General features: G+C 48.3%; 1 protein-coding gene across 2 annotated transcripts; it reads right to left on the minus strand.

Annotated features, from left to right (window-relative positions):
* Positions 1-1,156: 1,156 nt before the first annotated feature.
* On the minus strand, positions 1,157-20,247 carry LOC310710989 (FXYD domain-containing ion transport regulator 7-like). 2 transcript variants are annotated; one of them, XM_083512415.1, is made up of 6 exons: positions 20,057-20,247; positions 6,405-6,437; positions 5,944-6,018; positions 3,577-3,610; positions 3,397-3,431; positions 1,157-1,964 (listed from the first exon to the last, which is right to left on the minus strand). In XM_083512415.1, exons 1-6 carry the CDS (start codon positions 20,082-20,084, stop codon positions 1,945-1,947), a joined length of 225 nt encoding a protein of 74 aa, XP_083368541.1. In that variant the 5' UTR covers positions 20,085-20,247; the 3' UTR covers positions 1,157-1,944. The 2 variants fall into 2 exon arrangements, with proteins under 2 accessions (XP_083368541.1, XP_083368540.1); XM_083512414.1 differs by lacking the exon at positions 20,057-20,247 and adding an exon at positions 11,587-12,448.
* Between the last annotated feature and the right edge of the window lie 169 nt (positions 20,248-20,416).

The raw sequence follows: 20,416 nt of genomic DNA on the forward strand, positions 1-20,416 counted from the left end.
ACAGCCCTTCTTATGGCCTTGATTCCGATCGGAAGATCTGTGGTTCGAATCCATGCAATGGGTTGAGCTCCTGTTGCTCTGCCCTAGCTTCTGCCAACCTAGCAGTTTAAAGGCATACCAGTGCAAGTAGATAAATAGGTACCACCGCGGTGGGAAGGTAAACAGCGTTTCCATGAGCTCTGGCACTTGTCACGGTGTTCCATTGCACCAGAAGTAGTCATGCAGGCCACGTGACCCAGAAAGCTGTCTTTCGGACAAACGCCAGCTCCCTCACCTGAAAGCGAGATGAGCGCCGCAACCTTTGACTGGACTTAACTGTCCAGGGGTCCTTTACCTTTTCTACCTGATCCTAATCAGCCCCTCCCAAAGCTGCCATTTTAAAAGGCATCGTAAGTGCAACTCCACATTTAATACAAAGGATTCTTTCCAACATTAGGCCCACCGGGATTAATTAACATGAGAAATTTACGTCCATTAATTTCTATGAGTGCACTCCACATAGAACTTAGCTAGCTACAACCTGGTGTGTAGCTTATTCCTTAGTTCTAGAGAATTATTATTATTATTATTATTATTATTATTATTATTATTATTATTATTTATGTCCCGCCCATCTGGCTGGGTTTCCCCAGCCACTCTGGGTGGCTCCCAACAGATTAAAAACAGAATAAAACACCAGACATTAAAAACTTCCCTAAACAGGGCTGCCTTCAGATGTCTTCTAAAAGTCAGGTAGTTGTTTATTTCCTTGACATTTGGTGGGAGGGCATTCCACAGGGAGGGCGCCACTACCGAGAAGGCCCTCTGCCTGGTTCCCTGTAACCTCACTTCTCGCAGGAGCGGAAGATCAGTAAAAAAAAGAGGGGGTAGAGCTCAACTCTTTTAGAGCCCAACTCCTGCCACTTATGCAGCAAGCTCAGAATTGCGGATCCCAAGACAGCTTGGAATCATAGACTTGTAGAGTTGGGAAGGACCCTGAGGATCATCTAAGTCTAACCCCCTGCAATGCAGGGATATGCATTTGTCCCACACGGGGAATCGAACCTGCAACCTTGGCGTTATCGGCACCATGCTCTAACCCACTGAGCTACCCAGTGATGAGATGGAACTTTTGAGCCCGTTAGGGTACCAACAAACAAAACGAAGCAAGCGAGTCTAGTTAGAAAAAACAACCCACGTTTATTGATTGGTCAAAGTTTGCTCCATGCTTGGATGAGAGACACGGAGATGTGGATGGTACAGCAAGGAGAAGCTGTGAGCAGCGCCCCCTGGGGGGAGTGGAGTGTATGCCACAAAAGCAAGCCCTCCCTCGCTCCTTTTTATTCCTTCGGCTGGCCCTATCCTTGGCTTCACAGGTGGCCCAACACCACCACCCCACCCAAAAAAAGCGTCCTGGTTTCTAGCTCTGGGGCAGATTGGCTCTTGGGTAGAATCCCCGTCCCCCTTGTGGCTATCGTGGTCATTGGACTTCTTTTTTTCTCACAGCGTAGCGGGAGGCACAGAAAGCAAAGCAGCAGCAGCTATGGGGGGGTTAATATGCCCAGAAGCAAGGGGGCATCGCTGGGGGGGGCGTGGCATGGGGGGGTGTTTCCCAGAGGGTGGCAGCAGGCAGCGTTATTGCAGTTTAAAGGGACCCTGTTTTGGGGGTTATGGGAACCAGACCCCAGCGGGGTGGGTGCCAGCTGAAATAGACAGGCAGAGGGACTTTGCTACCTCATGGCCTGTGTAGCTCCCCCAACCCCGCCCAGGTGCCCGCCCCCGTCATGCAATGGAAGCGCAAGAGCTAACTGGTTATAAAATTGCCCCTCCCTTGTCGAGGATAGAACGGAGAGCCCCTCCCCCTCCCGGGCAGTCGGTGCCAAGGTGCCAAGGTCTCAGGAGAAATGTTCCTGGGCGCAGTTCATCCCCCAGCCAGTCGGGAGCAGCAGAGATTGGCGAGGGCACCTACACACCACCGGCTGGAGCTGGAAGAGAGAAGAAGGAGGAGGAGAGAGTTTGAGAGAAGAGTGGCAGTGGCCGTGGCAAGATGGAGAGAAGTGAATCCTAGCATTCGGGAGCCCTGGCAAACAATGTCTCCCTGTAGGCTTCCCAGCTGCTGCAGGAATCGTGCTCTCCGTTGCCATGGCGTCACCATAGAGTCCTCAGCATCCCCTCCGACGTCAGCAAACTCCATGGTAACGGAAGGTGGGCGGGAGGTTACCTCAGGTGTGGGAGCTTCAAGCCGCCCTCCCTCTCGCAATTTCCTCAATGCCTCCGTAAGGAGAAGGTGAAGGGGGCAGAGAAGCAGGCACCTTCGCATGTGCACAAACTCAGATCGGCGGGAAGGGGGCTGTTTTCGAAACACCCTGGGCAGTTTGAGGCGGTAGCTGTTCTTACGGGGGTCCGACCGCATCCTGGCAAATCCAGCTTGCACCATTGAAATGGATTCGGCCCTCTTTTGCAACAGGGCCCATTCCCCCTCCCCCCAAAATATTTATTTTTATTAATTTATTTTTGCAGTAAGGAAAGGGATGCGCTGGAAACTGAGGTAATGGCTGCTTTTGAAGCAACGTTGTCTAACCTCTCTGGGAAGAAATCAGAATGAATGTCTAATAAACGTGACCTCTCTTATGGGTAAAATATGGTGGTTCAGGTGGACCCCTGGCAGTGGAGGCTGGTCTGTTAGGGCATACATATGAGGCACTGCCTTGCCAACCTCAGTCTGCCCCTCAGACAGCCCCCTTCTGCCTGCCTTGGCACCCAGTCCGGGGTGCAGGGAAGGGCTCTGGCTGTCAGCTTCCTCCCCCTTAGTCTCACATACCCGTCAACTGTCCTGGAAAAAAACAGGACATCCCTTTTCTTTTTACGAGAGGCCCAGATGGCCATCATGATCTCACCCTATTTCAGGCTGCACCATTTTTGGGTATGGCGCACTGAAATTTGCATTTCAAAGCACCCCAAAACTCATGTTTTTTGGGTGCTGTGCCGGAAAACAGTGCTTTGGGAGGGGGGCTGCAATCTCATGCAGGTCACGTGACTCACTCGAGACCCAGAAGATGACGTCCCAGATTCGGGCCATGCCATGCTGGAAGGTATGGTCTCAGTGTTGCATTTGTAGAACTCAACAAGGAAGAGGATGAGGATAAAGCGAGAATTAGTTGGCTTCGCTTGTCATTGGCTCTGGCTTCACCTATTGGTGTCTCTGGCGCCCCCTACTGTTGGCCTCCGTACTGCCTACCCTACCAGTCCCAATGCACCAGCCACCACTGACCCCTGGTCTGCTTTTAAGTCGATTGAAAATAGAGAGAGAGAGGTTGTGTTGCCTGCTAAGTTTGCACAAGGCTACACACACAAACAGGCCCATGAGATACCACTTGCCCTGTGCCTCCCTCCCTCCCAAGGCCACGCCACACTTACTAGGAGTCTTGCCCGGTGCCCTGGGGTCCGACAGGCTGCAGAGATGAAGACACAGAAAAGGGAACAAGTGAATAGGGATGAAGGGCACAACGTTTGAGGAGGAGGAAGGTCAGGTGGGGGGTGTTGCAGAGTTCAGCTCAGGGATGAAGACAAGAGAGAAGGTGGTCAGGAAGCACCTACCTGGGGTCAGATTTTTTGCACTTGAACTTTTTACCTGCAGCAGGAGGGGAAAAGAGAAAGCAAAGTATGAGTGGAAGGGAAGGGCTGGGAGGCTGCAACAACGATCCTGTCTTGCCAGTAGCGTAGCGTGGGTTGTCAGCACCCGGGGCAAGGCAAGTAATTTGTGCCCCCTAACCTGTGGATTTGCGCCCCCTAACCCATGGATTTGCGCCCCCTAACCCGTGGATTTGTGCCCCCTAACCCTAACCCCCAGTTGTTGCGCCCGGTGCGGCCGGCCCCCCCTGCACCCCCACGCTACGCCACTGAGTCTTGCTATCTGGTGGGACGAAGTGTCATTCATAAATAAATTAAAATACTGGGGCCTGTAACAAAACGTTGCAGCGTAACCTCACCCTCTTATTCAGGGCTGCTGCCCAGCTGGAAAAGGAGCCATGTAGTGCTGTTCAGAGCTCTCAGCATGAGGATAGCATGGTCTAGAGTGGAGGAAAGGACCCCCCTTCTCAAAACACACGGTAGACCCACGGGCCTCAGCTGTACTTTGTAGTGAAATGTGGCTCAGATTTAGGACTGGAGCATTCAGATAAGCTGAACTTGGGCATTTTGTAGCTCTATAGTGAAAGGTGGGTGAGTGTCTTGATAATGAGAAAGGGGAAGGGCACCCTTTTACACTCCTGAAAGATCTGTGCACAATGTAGGCAAACTGGCTTGTTAACTTTACAGCATGCATCTACCCCCCCCCCCCCCACCATCTATCACCTTGTCTAGATAAAACTAATAGGGGCTTTAGCAAGGCAATTAACTCTTCTCTCATTTATCCCAGTTTCCTTCCTTCTTCCACCGCTGCCACTCTTTCGACTGCCACCTCAATATTCAGCACAGTCCTGAAAGGTCACACAGGTCCTTAACAGGCTGCTATTAAAAAGTATTTTCCTTTTCATATTTTGTTTGTTTATGAAAAGATTACAGCTGTGTCATAAAATATAAGGTTATTGCTCGACAATAAAACTTAAAACGCTATTTAAATACAGTACAAAATAATCATTAAGGTGATTGGCTAATCAATAATGTTTTTAATGGCTGCAAAGGCCTGTCAGCCTAAAACGGTCTTCCTCAATCACTGCTGGAGGAGAAACTAAATGACTGACATCTAGCTAAGGCCAGTCGGGGGTCTGTAACTAACAGAGCTCCTCTGGATGGCCTCAGTGACAAATGTATATATACACCTTCCACATATACCTAGGGAGATCCCTTGGTTAACCCTTTCCCTTCCAATGAAACCCCCCTGAAGCTGCTATTTGCCCTGGAAGTTGAGAAGTCACTGCTCCAGGCCCATCGCGTGCAGCTGTATCTTGCATTTCTGTATCTCACAATGGATAAGGTTATCTATGCTCTGGGATGAAAATAATAAGCAGAATTCTTTGTATTCGTGTCCCGAAAGCAGGCTTCCCAGAGGCAAATGGTTGGCCATTGTGAGAACAGGATGTTGGACCTTTGGTCTGACCCAGCAAAGCTCTTCTTATGTTGCTATGTATAAGCACGATGCAGAATATGACTAAATTATGTTACATTCTTTTATCTACCTATCATGTGTGCCCCACCCTTCTTCCATGAAGCTTAGAGTATTGCTGGGGATTCACCACACAACAACAACAACCCTGTGAGTTATGTTAAGCTGAGGGAAGGGCCATGACAAGGACCAACACCATTGTTCAGTGGAACAGCTCATGCCTTGATGACTGAAGGTCCCAACATTCAATCTCCAGCATATCTACTTTAAAAGATCAAGTAACAGGAGATGGGAAAGACATCTCCATGAGTTTCGGGAGAGCTGCTTCCAACCAAGGGAGACAACCCTGGACTGGAATGCATAGGAATCTTGACTTGATATAAAATACCTTCCCATGGTTGGTCCAAGATCAACCAATGAGCTTTGTGGCTGAACAGGGATATGGATGCTGGTCAAAGTTCAACATGCTAGCCACTGCATCACTGTGGCATCTCATTTATGTTGCTTCTACTAGTCACTGGAGGGGATGAGCAGAGAGCTATTGTGGGCTCCTAATCCCCTGACACCTTTGGCATCAAAAGTTTCCTGAGATGTTACTTCTAGAACCTTGTAGACGGACGGAAGGAAGGAAGGAAGGAAGGAAGGAAGGAAGGAAGGAAGGCTAGATTCTTCAGTAGCTGCTGATTCCTTTGGCTGATACAGGTATCTGCATTTGGGTAGTTTGTCGGCAGAATGGGGCAGATATTGGACCCAAGTAAAATATCAGAACTGGGAGCTGAGGGAACCAGACAGGGAGGCCAGTGTAGGAGCCAAGAGAGGCATAAAGGAAGCATACATCAATTAAAAAAGAAGTGACTCACTCAGTGCTATCAAGATTCCCAGCACAAACATGACGATGGCCAAGACCAGTCCCACTGTGCGCAGCGTATCATAGTCTGGAAGGGTAATGGAGCTGGTCAGAATGTACAATGTTCATGGTCACCCAAGCACCCAAACCAAGATGCCTTAGATGCCGTATCTGCCACCCAAAGACATGCCCCGCCTCTCCCTGTAAAACCCAGGCACCACCACCCTTGCACCCCAACATCTTAACATCCCCACCTAGAGTTGGAAGGGACTCCCAAGGGGCAGCCAACTCCCTACAATATCTCTTCCTTCTCGTGTGGGGCAAAAGGATCTCCAGGTAAATTCTTCTCAGAGCAGATCCCATTGAGAATAGTGGACCCAAGTTAGCCATGCTCAGTAATTTCAGTGGGTCTACTTTGGGTATGACACAACCCTCACACCCAGCGACTGTGCTGCATTTTACAACATTACTCACCATAGGTGAAGGGGTCCATGTGGCTGCTGTTATCTGGGGAGAAAACAGAGAGTGAGAGTACAGTGAGCAACCAGGCCTATTGTGCATTTCATTTCATTGTCTGGTAAATCATTGTCTTGGGTAATGTCGTACCCAATAGGGTTCACTAAAAACAATGGCTTAAATAAATGTTGTGTAGTTCATTCCTGCATCCACTATGTGGATAGTGTCATTATACTCATTAGTCACTAGGTGGCGCTGGGCTTAGTTGTGCCTGGGTATTGCCATGCATTTCCTGTTGCTGTCCTGTTCTTATTTAAGAGAGATGCTAAAAGTTATTGCCTATCTTCTTCTAAGCATCCTCTAAGCCTTCTACATTTCTCAGTTTAGGGAACACAATCTGGTGAATCTGAAGTCACTGGTTCCCTTCAAACCGTTTGACACAGGATGTGCCATGAAGTGAGTCTAGCAATGACCAGGACACTGAGTTGGAGGCTACAGCATCACTGCCCAAGGAGCTGCACCAGGTTCCTGGCTGGTGCTTAAGAAGGTGCTGAAACCCAAAGCTACCAGGCAGGAGCCCACATAAGAAGAGACCTGCTGGGTCAGGCCAAAGGCCCATTTAGTCCAACATCCTGTTCTCACAGTGGGCAACCAGATGCCTGTGGAAGCCCCCAAGCAGGGTATGAATGTAGTAGTAGTAGTAATAATAATAATAATAATAATAATAATAATAATAATAATAATAATGCATTTTATTTATATCCCGCCCTCCCCAGCCGAAGCTGGGCTCAGGGCAGCTAACAACAATCAAATAATCAAACAATCAAATAATCCAACATTCTAAAAGCATTTCATTATAAAAATTAATTAAAATCAAATTAATGGCAACCGTTAAGCAAAATTCTGTGCAGGTTGCCAGAGGAGGGAGTCAGGCTGCGCCCTGACCAAAGGCCTGGTGGAACAACTCTGTCTTGCAGGCCCTGCGGAAAGATGTCAGGTCCCGCAGGGCCCTAGTCTCTTGTGACAGAGCATTCCACCAGATTGGAGCCGCAGCCGAGAAAGCCCTGGCTCTAGTTGAGGCCAGCCTAACCTCTCTGAGGCCTGGGACCTTCAGGATGTTTTTATTTGCAGACCGTAGGTTCCTCTGTGGGGCACACCAGGAGAGGCGGTCCCGTAGGTACGATGGTCCTAGGCCGTATAGGGCTTTAAAGGTAGCCCCCTCCCCACTTGTGATTCCCAGCATGCTGCCTCCAGCAGTAAACATAGCCAGAATGTCTAGTAGATAGTGATGGCCTCACCATCCATGAATTTGTCTAACCCTCTTTGAAAACCATCAAGCTTGGTGGTCATCGCTACATCTAAATCAGGTATCATAGAACCAGAACTAGGATTCTCAAGAGCAATTTGCCCTGAGCTTGAGGAACAAACTGACTCCCACACTACCTCACCCTAGTTCAGGGCTTGGGAACATTTTTCAGGCCAAAGGTCTCATTGCCTTCTGGGACGGTGGTAGGAAGGGCCAGAGGCAAACGTGGGCGGAGCCATGAATGTACATGTTACCTTGGTATAGCAGACTACCTCCTATACGCACATGCACACACTCTTCTCTTTCATCCAGGCAAGAAAGAGGCAAGATCAGAGTTTAAGGACAAATTCCAGACAGGCAAAAGCATCCAAGGAAGGTGCAAAGTAGGGCTGGTGAGGGGTGTGTCCTGGAGAGAGGGTGTGTCATGGGGAGAGTCCCAAGGACCAGAGAAAGAGGCTTGGAGGAGTGCATTTGCTCCTTTGGCCAGAGGTGTCCCACCCCTGTTCTTCAAAAAGAGTGGACTGGAGAAAGAAGCTCAAAGGGCATCACACCTTGTCACTGGGAGCTCTCCTTGGTGCTGTTGGAGCAAATTGCTTCCTAGTGGTGTTAACAACTAACCTGCTTTACTGCCTTGTGTAGATCAAGACAGGATTTGAGCGTAGCATGAGTGGGTTCAAATAGGATTGCCAGGTATCGTTCTTCTAACTTCATAAGATCTAAAGCAATGAGTGATGCTATAACAGCTGGGTTTTTGACCATGGTCCTCCACTCACTAAGCTCTTCTACCCTACCTGTTATTCAGCAAAGCTGTAAGTTGTCCTTCATGCAGTAAGTGGGAAAGGAGGGGAGGTAGTGGGACCAGTGGGCAGTGGGTTGAGAGGTACAGCGACTGGAGCTGCTTTCAACCTTTTAAAGAAAACAGGTATGAATTGACACCTATCACTTGCTTCCAGGCCAGGATGGGATTTCTGCCATTGTAGAATGAAGAACACATTTTTTCTAAGAATTGACCATTAAGTGCCTGCCTCTGCATGTATATATAGCAACTCTGGTTGGGAGTGTTTTGCTTCTGATCCTAAGATGTTTTGATACCTGATTGGAAAATTCAAATGGTTTCCCCTCCCCATGGTAAAAAAAATGTGAATAGCTGGTGGTTTGACATCCTTTGGTATTGCCTACAATTTGAGGCAACTGCCTTAATCTTCCTAATTTTATTTATTTGTGTTTATTTCCTTATAATGATGTATTGCGTTTCTTCCGTCATTGAACCCAAGGCGGCACCCTTCCAGAAATGGACCAGACTTGGACCTGTCTAGCTTCAGTAAGGCGGTGGTCCCACGTTCCTTCAGACTATATCATGGCATCTAATGGAAGGGCAGGCCCTAGTTCTCCAAACAGTGGTCTTGGACCACATTGGGTAGCATCTTTTAACAATGCAATTCTGGATGCTGCCTCTGATCTGGAAATGTGGTTCTGGTCTTGTGCATGCCCCCAAAAGGTGTGCAATTGGAGGGAAATAAATCTTGCAAAAGAGTACCTTTTTCTTGAGTGGTACAGAAAGCGTTTTGCTTGTTGTGCAAGTGGTCCCGTGAAGAAGGAAAAGATGGGAGTCGGACAGTACTGCAACCTGCCATCTAATCTAATCACACTTTCAGTGGATCATGAAGGCCCTTATAGGTTCCTGCCCTTTGGTGTTCTGGGTATGCAGAGCCTATACACTCAAACCAGTTTCTAAACCTCTTTAGTGGCTGAAGTTCCCGACTAAGGAACTCTGTGAACTCTTGTTCTGGCAAAGGGTCTGGTCTCTCTTAACGCAAACTTCCCAGTACCTTCCAAAAATGCCAGTTCCCATGATCCTTCAGAAGAGACTTGGAGAGTAAAACCAGTTTCAAATTGGTTTTAATTTTGCAGTGTAGACGTGCCCTGATAATGATTCAAACAGTACTGTCAAGACAGGACAGAGTGACACTGACTCATCAGGGAGTCTGGGGTGCTTACAGGCAATGGTGGATCCTTTTAACTCGGTGGCAGGGCACCTGCATTGAATGCAGAAGGCCACAGGTTCAATCCCTGGTATCGCCAGTTAAAAGGATTTACCAGCAGGTGATGGGGGAGACCTCTCTGCCTGTGAGGAACATCGTTGACAGCTCCTTGCAACTCAAAATATTGCCACGTTTCTGACTTATGGCGGGGGGGTGGATCACATTCCACATAGAGGGCAAATCTAAGCTGCCCCAGCGATTGGCCACAGAGGCCATTTTCAGAATGCCAGGGCCATAGAACAAGGAACACCATCAAGAGTGACTGTGGGCGTATACAGAGTGCCTTTCCCTCACCAGTAACTAATCACACACAGCCATCCATCTAGGCTTCAGTGAAAGAGGTTCTAGGCTAGAGGTTATGACTTCAAACACATTTCCAGCGAACATGACATCCCACAGGTGTTTGGCCAACAGAGGTCACATTGAGACGGTGTTCATTCTCCTCACCACCAATGGTGTCTTGGCCGCTTGATATAATTTCAGCCATATTTTCAGGAAAGGCAGATAAATGCAGATCTCCCATATTCTCCAGCTTCTTGTAACCCATGCATGAGCCAAACACCCCTCAACTTGAGAAAATCCTTGGGAAGACGGTGTGATGCAATGGTTAGAGTGTTGGACTAGGATCTGGGAAATTGGGATTCAAAGCCCTATTCAGCCATGAAGCTCCCTGGGTGAGCTTTAGCGAGTCACTGCCTCTCAGCCCAGCCTACCTCACAGGGTTGTTGTGAGGATGGAACAGGGAGGGGAAAGAAGCACCTGGGCCATCTTGAGCTCCTTCGAGGAAAAAGTGGGATAAATTAATACATGTTTTAAAAAATCATCTGCATAGCCAAAGATAACCCAGCTACACAAATATACACACCTGCCCACTCTGACATTTCTTCCACCTTTTTGTAAAGGCCACTCACCTCACACACAGAATGTCTTTTGACCCCCCCCCCCCGAAAAAAACCCTCCCCAATTCTCTGCACCATCAACCTCTCCCTCTATCCATCCCTTTTGGTGCAATACCTGATATGCCCCAGATTTCCAAGTGGAGCTGCTATGTCTTTTAGGAGCAACACAAAAAGAGAAAATACCAGCTGCTGCAACTTCTCCCGATATATATTTATACTTCAGGTAGCAGGCAGCTTTCTCTGCTACGGCTGGAAGTGACGTTAAAATCGAGAGTTAACAAGACACACGCACACCGGTTTTCACTTGCTCCCTTCTCCCATTCTCAAAAGTGCCCCCTCCCACTGCCCTCCTAAGTCAAATCGCCACCTATGCCCCTCCTCTAAGAGCAGATCTCGGCTCCATCATTCTGGGTTATTGGGAGCAAAGGCCTGCTTCAAGTGCCCCTACCTCTTACTAAACAAACCCACCCTACCCGTCCCGGTCACCTGCATAAGTGATTCCTTTTCTCTCCCCCCTTCCCCCCCCCCCGCCCAAACCTATCTGCAGAATATAGGTAGGGAGAGGGCTCCAAAGTGCTTGATGCAAGATTGAGGGCGGTTGCTGCTGCAGCGCAGGGACTGCGGATGAATAATGCAAACTCCAATGCAGGGGATGGGGAGTTGCCATGGAGACAGGACACCGCATAGCCGGGCGCAGTGTCTTAATCCGCTGCCAGGGATAGGAGGGGGCAGCTGAGGAGACAGGATGCTCGCTTGGGGAGCCACGCAGCTGGCGCCTTGCCAGCTGTTGACAAGAAACTTTCCTGGCTGGGGCTCCTCCTGCTCCCCACCACGAAACAAGCACCCCTCGTTTTTTAAACTCACAAGAGCCCTGCCAGTGGAGGGCTGGCGAATGAAAATGACCACCGTGTCCTCAGATCCCCTCTTGCGCTCCCAAGAGTCCCATCTCTCACCCTTCCTGCTTCCCTCTGCCCCTCCTGTAGCCCCTGAGGCCTGTCCAGGAATCCAGGGGGCCAGACAGGAGGCTGGCGTGTGGGTCAAGCTCCCCCACCGCTGAGTCAGCAGGTTTCCCAGAAAGTTCTGGAAGCAGGCCAGGGAAACACCCTGCAGACAGCAATAACCAAGGCAGCCGCAGAGATAAAGGGAGAGGCGTTTCCCAGAGATGCTTATTAAATGGAGCAGCATTTCTTTCTCTCTCCTTCTCCCCACAACACCTCCTGCCACAATCAGGCCGTGGATGTCCTCGCCTGCCCACCAAAATCAAAGCAGCCTATGAGGCTGGTGCTCTGCAGTGCTGAAGATGCCTAGGAATTCTGTTTAAAGTGCTGACCCTGTTCAGAATTTGGGATTCGAGGTTGGAAGGTGGAGGTGGGGTGTGTGTGGCTCCAGGCCAGCCCCTCAGAAGTCCTTGAAGTAAAACAGCATTTCTTTGGCTGGCAGATTCTTGCTGGGCAGGGGTCCAGGATAATGCCGGTGGTAGGTTAAGGACTGTGAGCGTTTGGAAAGGTACTTCTGCATCTGAAAACTGCCTGAGGCAGGAACTCTTAATAGGCAACAATATCTGCTCTAATATGATAAGCATTAGTGGTGCGTTGACCACAAGCAGTTTCATTCTGGGCTAGACGGCTCCAGTAATTAAGTCACAGAGCCTGTTCTCAGAATGCCAGAGCTCGGCCCTAGAAACGCAATTGAGATCAGTGGCCCTAAGCATGTGCAGAGTGCCTTTCCTTCATCAGTGACTCAGCCTGCCATCTAGGCTTAAGTAGAAGACTTCCAAGTTGGCGGGATCCTGGTATGATTTCAGACACTATTTGCACACTACAAATCTAAACTGAGCAGTAACTAATGTAGTAACTAATGTAGCAGTAACTAAGCAGTAACTAATGTAGGATTCTGGGAATTGCAGTTTTGTGAGTGTGCAAGGAACCCCCTTTTAGGGGCCCCAATGTGTCTTCACATTATGGTTCCAGAGTTATTGGTTGGTAATCATGACAGTTAAGCTTGAAACCAGTTTACATGTGTAGTCCATATTTTAGTCTGGCCCCTCTTTAAAAATTAAGCTCTGGTCACAAGTCTGTCCTGTGCATGGGAACTAGCTTTGGGTGGTGATGATGAGTCTTATTATTGTTGCTATTGCAAATACTGTTTAAAGGTTCATTGTAGATCAGAAGCAAATGTTGGAGAGAACTTTAGTCTCCAGAAGATTCTAATCTGAATTTGTTTATAAAACCTGCCCATCAGAATGTTTTTCACTACACCCAGCTATTGGTGTTGGATACTTAGTTGGATACTTAGTTTTTAAGGTGCAGCGATGTTGACTTTAGCAAGAATACTTAATATTGCCTTAAAACTCACCTACAAAAATTAGTTCATGTTCTTTTAAATATCATAATCATTTGAATTTCAGAAGCAAAACTGGATTGTCTGAACTTTTTTAAAAAAATCAAATCTGAATATGGAGGTGTTAATGAATTCCAAATTTGTGTGAATTTCGTTTCGCCTGTTACTCTAATGCGAAGTCGTCAATGGGCTCAGAGGGTGGCCCTAGACAACTCCCTATGGTTTAACTTGACTTCTCCATCTCTGAAATGGAAGTAATAAAGCAGGAGCCTACAGGCTTCTTATGAGGCTCAGTGAGATAAGGACTGTAAAATACTTCAAATGAGAAGTAATACATTAATTATGAGTCACCAATATTATTCTGCAAAGTTGTATCTCCTTAAAATTGTGGATAGGCAGGCAAGAGCTTTGATGGAGGAACTGTCTCATTTATCATGGTATGAGCAAGACAGCCAGTTGTTACTGGATAGGTTCTGGAGAGGATCAGCTATGGAACAGATTTGGGGAGATTGGGCTCTAGGTGCATAGGAGGACTCAAGCTTCAAGGTGACACAGAACTCTTCAGCGGGCAAATCGAAGAGTTCTGTCACACATTTAAAAACTTGCGCACTTGTCCAATAGGTCCCTCTATTTGTCAGGAGCCTTTCAGCAAACAATGGAGCTTTTCACCTCAAATAATTCTCCATCGGGCACAAATAGCAACCACTTCTCATGAATATGCAAACATCCAGCACTACACATAAGTGACAGCTCTTAGGTTTCTCTGCTGGTGAAAAATAGCAGCAGAAATATCAGAGGAAGTCTCTGTTGGTGTCACAAGACATGTCCTCATGATCAACTACCACAGATTTCTGAAATCCTTAATATCCTTTAAACCACTCTGTTTGACCACAAAATCAAGGTGGCTGAGAATGCCCTTCCCCCCACCCGATTCAAATTATGTGTTCAGTGGCTATTGATGGCCGCAGAAACAAACCTAGCAGTTCAGCCCTACACATTCCAAGCCTATAATCAGAAGTAAACCCCACTGAGTTCAACTCCCAGGTAAGTGGGCCCAGGACTGCAGCCTAAATGTTTCCACATTCAGTAACTTGGGTTAAAAACCAACAATACATGTGATTCTGTGAATAATACCCCAAGAGAGTATCCCCTAAGGAGGTTAGTGCACCCGTGGGTATCTGAATTCACATGGAATTTACTTCCTACCTGTTATCCCTAGTAAACCTGAGGCCCTTTTTCGTGTACCTCCTCTATGAGAGGTTTTGAGGCTGGCAACAACACAAGAATTGGCCTTTTCTGCAGCGGCTCCCCGTTTGTGGCATGCTCTCCCCAGGGAGGTTCATGAGGCATCTTCATTATATATATATTAAGGCACCAGCCTTTAAAATGTGTTTGTGCGAGGGGTTATTAATAATGATGATGATGATGACGACGATTATATTATTTATACCCCACCCATCTGGCTAAGTTATTTTGTTGCTTCTGTTTTAACTATTTCTTTGTGCTTGTATTGTTATCTTGTGAGCTGCCCTGATGAAGGGAAGTATATCAATCAATCACTCAATCACTCAATCAATCAATCAATCAAATAAATGAATGAATAAGTGGGTAAATCTATGGCTGTACGGTTTTGCAGGCTATCCAAACTTGGCAAGGGAAGCTTCCTCCTAGAGGCTGAGAGAGGAAAGGCTTTCTCAAACGTTACACAAGTGATTTTCAAAGGATAGGTAGCCTGGGAATGGAAGAGTTCCAAAAGGGGATACAGTATTTATTTAACTCACTGGTTTGGGGTGGGGAGTGGGGAGAGGACTTTACCAATGGACAAACAGCAACCACACTTCTAGCAGGGCATACATGAAAAATGCAAACAGATGTGCAGGTAAGTAACAAACAGCCAGTGCTCACATTCGGGAATCTGGTAGGTGCTTATCACAAGCCATTTAGGGACTACTGTGCCTGGTACATTTGTTTTAGCCCTGAGCAAATTGCTGTAAGCGTACACCTAAACATCTAAAGAATGAATGCAACCAGGGCTGGATTTAGGTTTGATGACGCCCTGAGCTACTGAAAGTAATGGGGCCCTTTATATGTCCAGCTGTCCTTTGTCAACAACAAATTGTCGCTGTTTCTTGTGTGGAATATATGCTATATGGTGATTTATGGACCTAATAAGTATCTAAAGCCATTTGCACATAACAAAATATGTATTTTATCAAAGTAATTGATATAGGAATGAGCAAACCAGTGATATTTTAGGGAGCAGGCTAGCAGGCGGGGCCCATTACTTACATCATAGGAGCCTACACAACACAAAACACTGTTGCAGTATCTAAGTTTTATTTTTATTTGTTTTTTATCTTATATTTTGGAAATGTACATCCAGGTTTTTTTCCTTTAAATTTTTTTGGGGCCCCCAAGAGAGTGGGGCCCTAAGCTATAGCTTGTTTAGCATATACATAAATCCAGCACTGACTGCAGCAAACTTTTCCATCATACAAGCACGCTTGGCAAGGAGCTGCGATTGTCTGGCTCTCCCTGTTGACTGCTGCAGAGTACACAAACTTAAGTTTGCCACTGCAAATGGCCCTGAGCAGCTGAGTTACTAAGCAGGCGCATAACCTTCTGTGGCTGGGATCAATGCATGTAGCAAACAATAACCTTTCCTGACTCCCTCCAACTTCCCAGCCTGCGTGCAGGAAAGCACATCACCTTGGCCTGGGCAGAGAGGGCAGTTCCATCACAACGAGGAGGAGGGGAACTGTTGCAGACTGCTGGATGCATGCATGCATGCACGAACACACACAAAAGCACACCCTGTACGCTCGCCTTCCCTAGTAAACAGACGTACACCTTTCCTAGAACGCCTGCAGACTGGCGGCTGATCCAAAAGTCCCTCCCAAGCAATGGCTCATTCACCACAGGGTCACATTTCCAGAGTGTATTACAACCACACTTAGAACAGGGGAGATGGTCACACACATTTTGAGCATTATGTGTAATAGAGGCTTGTTCCCTTGCTTCGTACCTGGCAAACATCCTATTTATGAAACCGCAGGTACCCTGGTTGTTGGATCACATGGAGGAGGGGAACATAGGAAGCTGCCTTCTACAGAGTGAGGCCACTGGTCTGTCTAGCTCAGTATTCTCTACACCAGGGGTCAGCAACCTTTTTCAGCTTGGGGCTGGTCCACCATCCCTCAATCCTTATGGGGGGACCGGACTATATTTTGGGGGGGGAAATGAACGAATTCCTATGCCCCATAAATGACCCAGAGATGCATTTTAAACAAAAGCACACATTCTACTCATGTAAAAACACACTGATTCCCGGACCATCCTTGGGCCAGATTGAGAAGGCAATTGGGCTGCATCCAGCCCACGGGCCTTAGGTTGCCTACCCCTGGTCTATACTGACTGGCAGCAGCTCTCCAGGACTTCAAGCAGGGAGTCTCTTCTACCTGGAAATGCTGTGGACTGAACCTGGGACCTCCTGCATTTGAAGCAGATCTTCTACCACTTAGACACAGTCCTTCCCCAAGGGCTACAGAGACCCTCCAGCAACAATCTACACATTCTAAGTTAGCTCTATGCACATGCCCCCCCCATGTTAAATGAATGTATGGAGAAGGAGAGATGTTGTGCTCTTGACCCCACCAGCCTGTCACCCCAGTGGCTGAGCATTCAACATCACTACGAACCGTGCATGTCCACAGCTGCAACAGCCTTAACAGCTACAAACTGGATCAAGCGAATGAAAAGAGCTTAGATTTGATTAGGGAGCCAGATAATACTCAGCATAAACCATAATTTAATACTTAAAACACAGTCTGTAAAATTTCCAGAATAACTATTCACATTTGCAAGGGGGGGGGATGTATATACAGGGGGTTGTTGTTTTTTGCAGAGGATGGAAGTAACTATTCCCCATAGACTCTGCCTACTGCATTGATCCAGTTGCAAGCCTTAAGACCAATAAAACAAGATACGTACTGGTAACATTTTCTTGCTTTAAAACCAAGATGATTGGTAATGAAAAGAATCAGGGAAGGGAGTCCTAAAACTGGAGAACCAGAAATCCAGGCATATCATCCAAAAATAGGCAGTGCTTCAATTGCAGGGAGAGAGTCTGTCCCCCTTAGCCTTTTCGACGGCCATTTCAGCTTCTGTTTTTAGAAATCTATTGAGGGGGAATGATTTAGCTGAAATTGGAGGAAGTCAGCAGTGGGGCTTGTAGGTTTCCTTAAGGGTGCTCCAACCCTATACAACATTTAGAAGACACCTGAAGGCAGCCCTGTATAGGGAGGTTGTGAAGGTTTAATGTTTTATTATATTTTTCTATGTGTTGGAAGCTGCCCGGGGTGGCTGGGGCAACCCAGAAAATATTTGTTGTTGTTATTATTATTACTACCCCCTACTCAATTGAGTAGAAGAACCTTATGCATGTACACACACAGCACATGTAATACCATATGTGTGACCACTAGGTGACAGCATGGCTGGCAGGCATATGGAGTGTTTGGTGTGGGGTGTTTGATGGGGAGGTGGAATGTATTCATGCCCCTATTGTCAATTGTTGTCTCATCCTTAGCACCTAACTCCTATGTATGTTTACCTGCCAATTGCCTTCCTGATTCCTCATGGGAACTAGGAACATCCATCACTACCAGGCCCCAAATGTACAGGACAAACTTAGATACCATGGCCACGCACTCAAATGCACAGAATCGCAGATCTCGCCCTCTTGCAAACACCCACTCAATACAACATACACACCCAGGAGAAAATGCCATTCATGCGCACACACAAAACTAGCAGATGGTACGGCATACACACACAATCACACCATCTGCACCTAGCCTGAAACTTCACACACACAATGGTAACATGGCATTCATAGAATCAGGTCAAGCATTCACCCTAACACACCCAGGACAACATCATTTATACAAATAAGCCAAGAGGATACAGCATCTGTTTTTGCTCCTGTCTACAATCGCATCCTAACCGAGACAACTTTTATATAGAGGGGATACTCCATTTAAATGAGCTATCCAGGCACATTAATGTAATAGATGGAAATTAGGGAGAGTGAGATGTCAAGAAGGCTGTGTCTCTTCAGACTTCATGCCAAACCATGGTTTGCACCAGCCATCGTTTAGATCCCCAACCAGCTTGTGTTTTCAAACGTACAGCAGGCAAACCGTGGTTCAGAGTGGCTCGCTTGCGTTCCTTTTTCTGTCTGCTCAGCACTCTCTTTTCTGGGTGTCCCAGCCCTTGGAGGTGGAACAGCAACTGTAACTGCAATTCATCCATTCAGATGCCACGCCAAGCTACAGTTACTGCAAATCGTAGTTTGAAAACCCATTACAAACCATGGTTTCTGATTCTGGTCCACGCAGCACAGTTTCTCTGTGTGGGTTTCACGGGAAACTATGGCAAAGGTTCTCTAACCACGGTTTGACATTGTGTCCGAAGAAATGATTCTTAGCATGTGTGGCTGGAGGGGCCAAAGTTCAGGCAGGGAGCCAATGCTTCGCATTCAGAAGGTCCTGAGTTCGGATTCCAATATTACCAGTTAAAAGGGGTCAGGCAGTGGGGCAGGGGACCCTCTGTCTGAGATCTTTGAGATCTGCTGCTGGTCAGTTTACTGGACTGGGTGGACAAACAGTCTGACATGATATGAAGCATCATAGATGTGAGTGATATCATCTACAACAATTTCTGCAAAGAATCACTCACTCACTCACTCACAGACACACACACACACTCCTCTGCACCACAAGCAACTCTCAACACTGTCGAAGCCGGGAAAAGTAAACAGGGCATGTACACTGTGTACGCAGCACACAAGCACAACTGACTGGGCATTCAGAGCTCTGCACAAACTCTCCCTCTCCCACCCCGCTGCCAACCCTCGCCATCAAAACAACCGCAGCATCCCTGCTTCTGCAAAGTTGCACATTCCATCCAAGCATCCAACCCCCTTGATGCACAGAGGCTGCCGCCGCTGCCGCTGGGCAGCATCCTGGTCCTCCCCGTGCTGTCAGTCAAACAGCAGCTGCAGAAGCGGATGACTTCAGGCTTCCCAGGACTGCAGTGAGCTGGGCAACATGCTATGTGACTGCAAACACACACACACACACAGAGCCCACACATTTAGCCCCTGCAGCGACTCCTCCCGGGGGAATTCTGCGGGGGGGGGGGAGAAGAGGAGGGGAGGCGAGGAAGGAAGCAAGCAAGCAGGAAGGCAACAGCTTCACACCTGCCTCTGCAGTCTCCAGTTAAGCAACAGCCACACATTGAGAAATGCCAGGGCAAAAGGTGCTCGCTCGCACACGGAGCACCTGCCGGCTCACAACAAATTGCCAAGAGCCCCAGCCAAGGTTTCCTGGGGATGGTCCTGCAGCCCCCGCGGGACCGTCTCCCCATCGCAGCTGCTCCCCGGTGCCTCAAAGTTGCAGAAGCACAAGCGCTGCCGCCCCACTCCACCCCGCAACACACACACACACACACACAAATATCCTCCTCCCTCCTGATGTAAGGAATTGCAGGGAAAGGAGGGAGCGGGGCAGTTCAGTGCAGCCAGGGTTAGCGCAGTTTTCGACACCCAAATCGGAAGTTCTTTCGTCTGCTCCGGAGCGATTCCGGAGCAGGAGCAGCAGCTCCGGATTCCCGGCTCCTTCAAAGGAAATCTGCCGGTTCGTTTTTGCCCGGAGAAGCGAGTTTCGTTTGAACCAAGCGGGGCTTCCTTTTTTGCACGCGCAAAGGAGTGGGTTTTGTGCGGGGTCTCCCATCAGCGCCCCACTCCTCCAATTTCCTCTCTGCTTCTGGAAGGAAGCGGGTGGCTAAAACTCGGGCTACCTCAAAACATAGTAATGTGGCGGGCAAATACCTAAACTACCCCCGACCCAGAAAACTCATTGCCTTTGATTTCCAAGAAGGCTTCCTCCTGCCCCGCAATATCTAGTCTTGGGCAAAGCGGGGGGCTGGACTAGATGAGCTTGTGGGGTGCCCCGCTCGGAAGCCCCCCTCACCCAGCCCTTGCCCCGTCTCCCCCGGAGGTGGGAGGGGGGCGAATCTCACCATGCAGGGGCGTCGGGGGGGTAGCCATGGTGGTGGTGGTGGTCGATGCGGTGACGCAGCTGCTCCTCTTCGCGGGTCCGATCCGTAGCCAAGAGCGAATGCGGCACAGCCCAGCTGGGAGGGAGAAGCGCTAAGACTGGCGTGAAGATGCGGGGCTGGCGGGTGTTTTTCCCCCTCTCTTCCTCCCCCCCCCCTTCGTTCCACGTGGGGAGGGAGGGGCCAGTGGAAAGTGAGAGGAGGATCGAGGAAGGAGGAGGTGGAAACCTCAGACCTTGGACTTGATTCTTCCCGCCCCACGCGCTCCATCCCAGGACCCTTAGGAAAGAGAACCCAGGAATCCTGCATGTGGTTCACACACAC

This window comes from Podarcis liolepis (genome assembly GCF_965112155.1).
Source record: "Podarcis liolepis genome assembly, chromosome: 7".
In the NCBI taxonomy this organism is placed as follows: domain Eukaryota; kingdom Metazoa; phylum Chordata; class Lepidosauria; order Squamata; family Lacertidae; genus Podarcis; species Podarcis liolepis.

Excerpts from the sequence above, each read along its gene's own strand:
- LOC310710989 (XM_083512414.1), bottom strand. The coding sequence starts at position 11,818 with ATGCTGCTCCATTTAATAAGCATCTCTGGGAAACGCCTCTCCCTTTAT. Across the intron at positions 3,432-3,576 it reads TGCAAAAAATCTGACCCCAG|CCTGTCGGACCCCAGGGCAC; the intron begins GTAGGTGCTTCC and ends TCATCTCTGCAG. Across the intron at positions 1,965-3,396 it reads GGCACCGGGCAAGACTCCTA|CTCCAGCCGGTGGTGTGTAG; the intron begins GTAAGTGTGGCG and ends TCTCTCTTCCAG.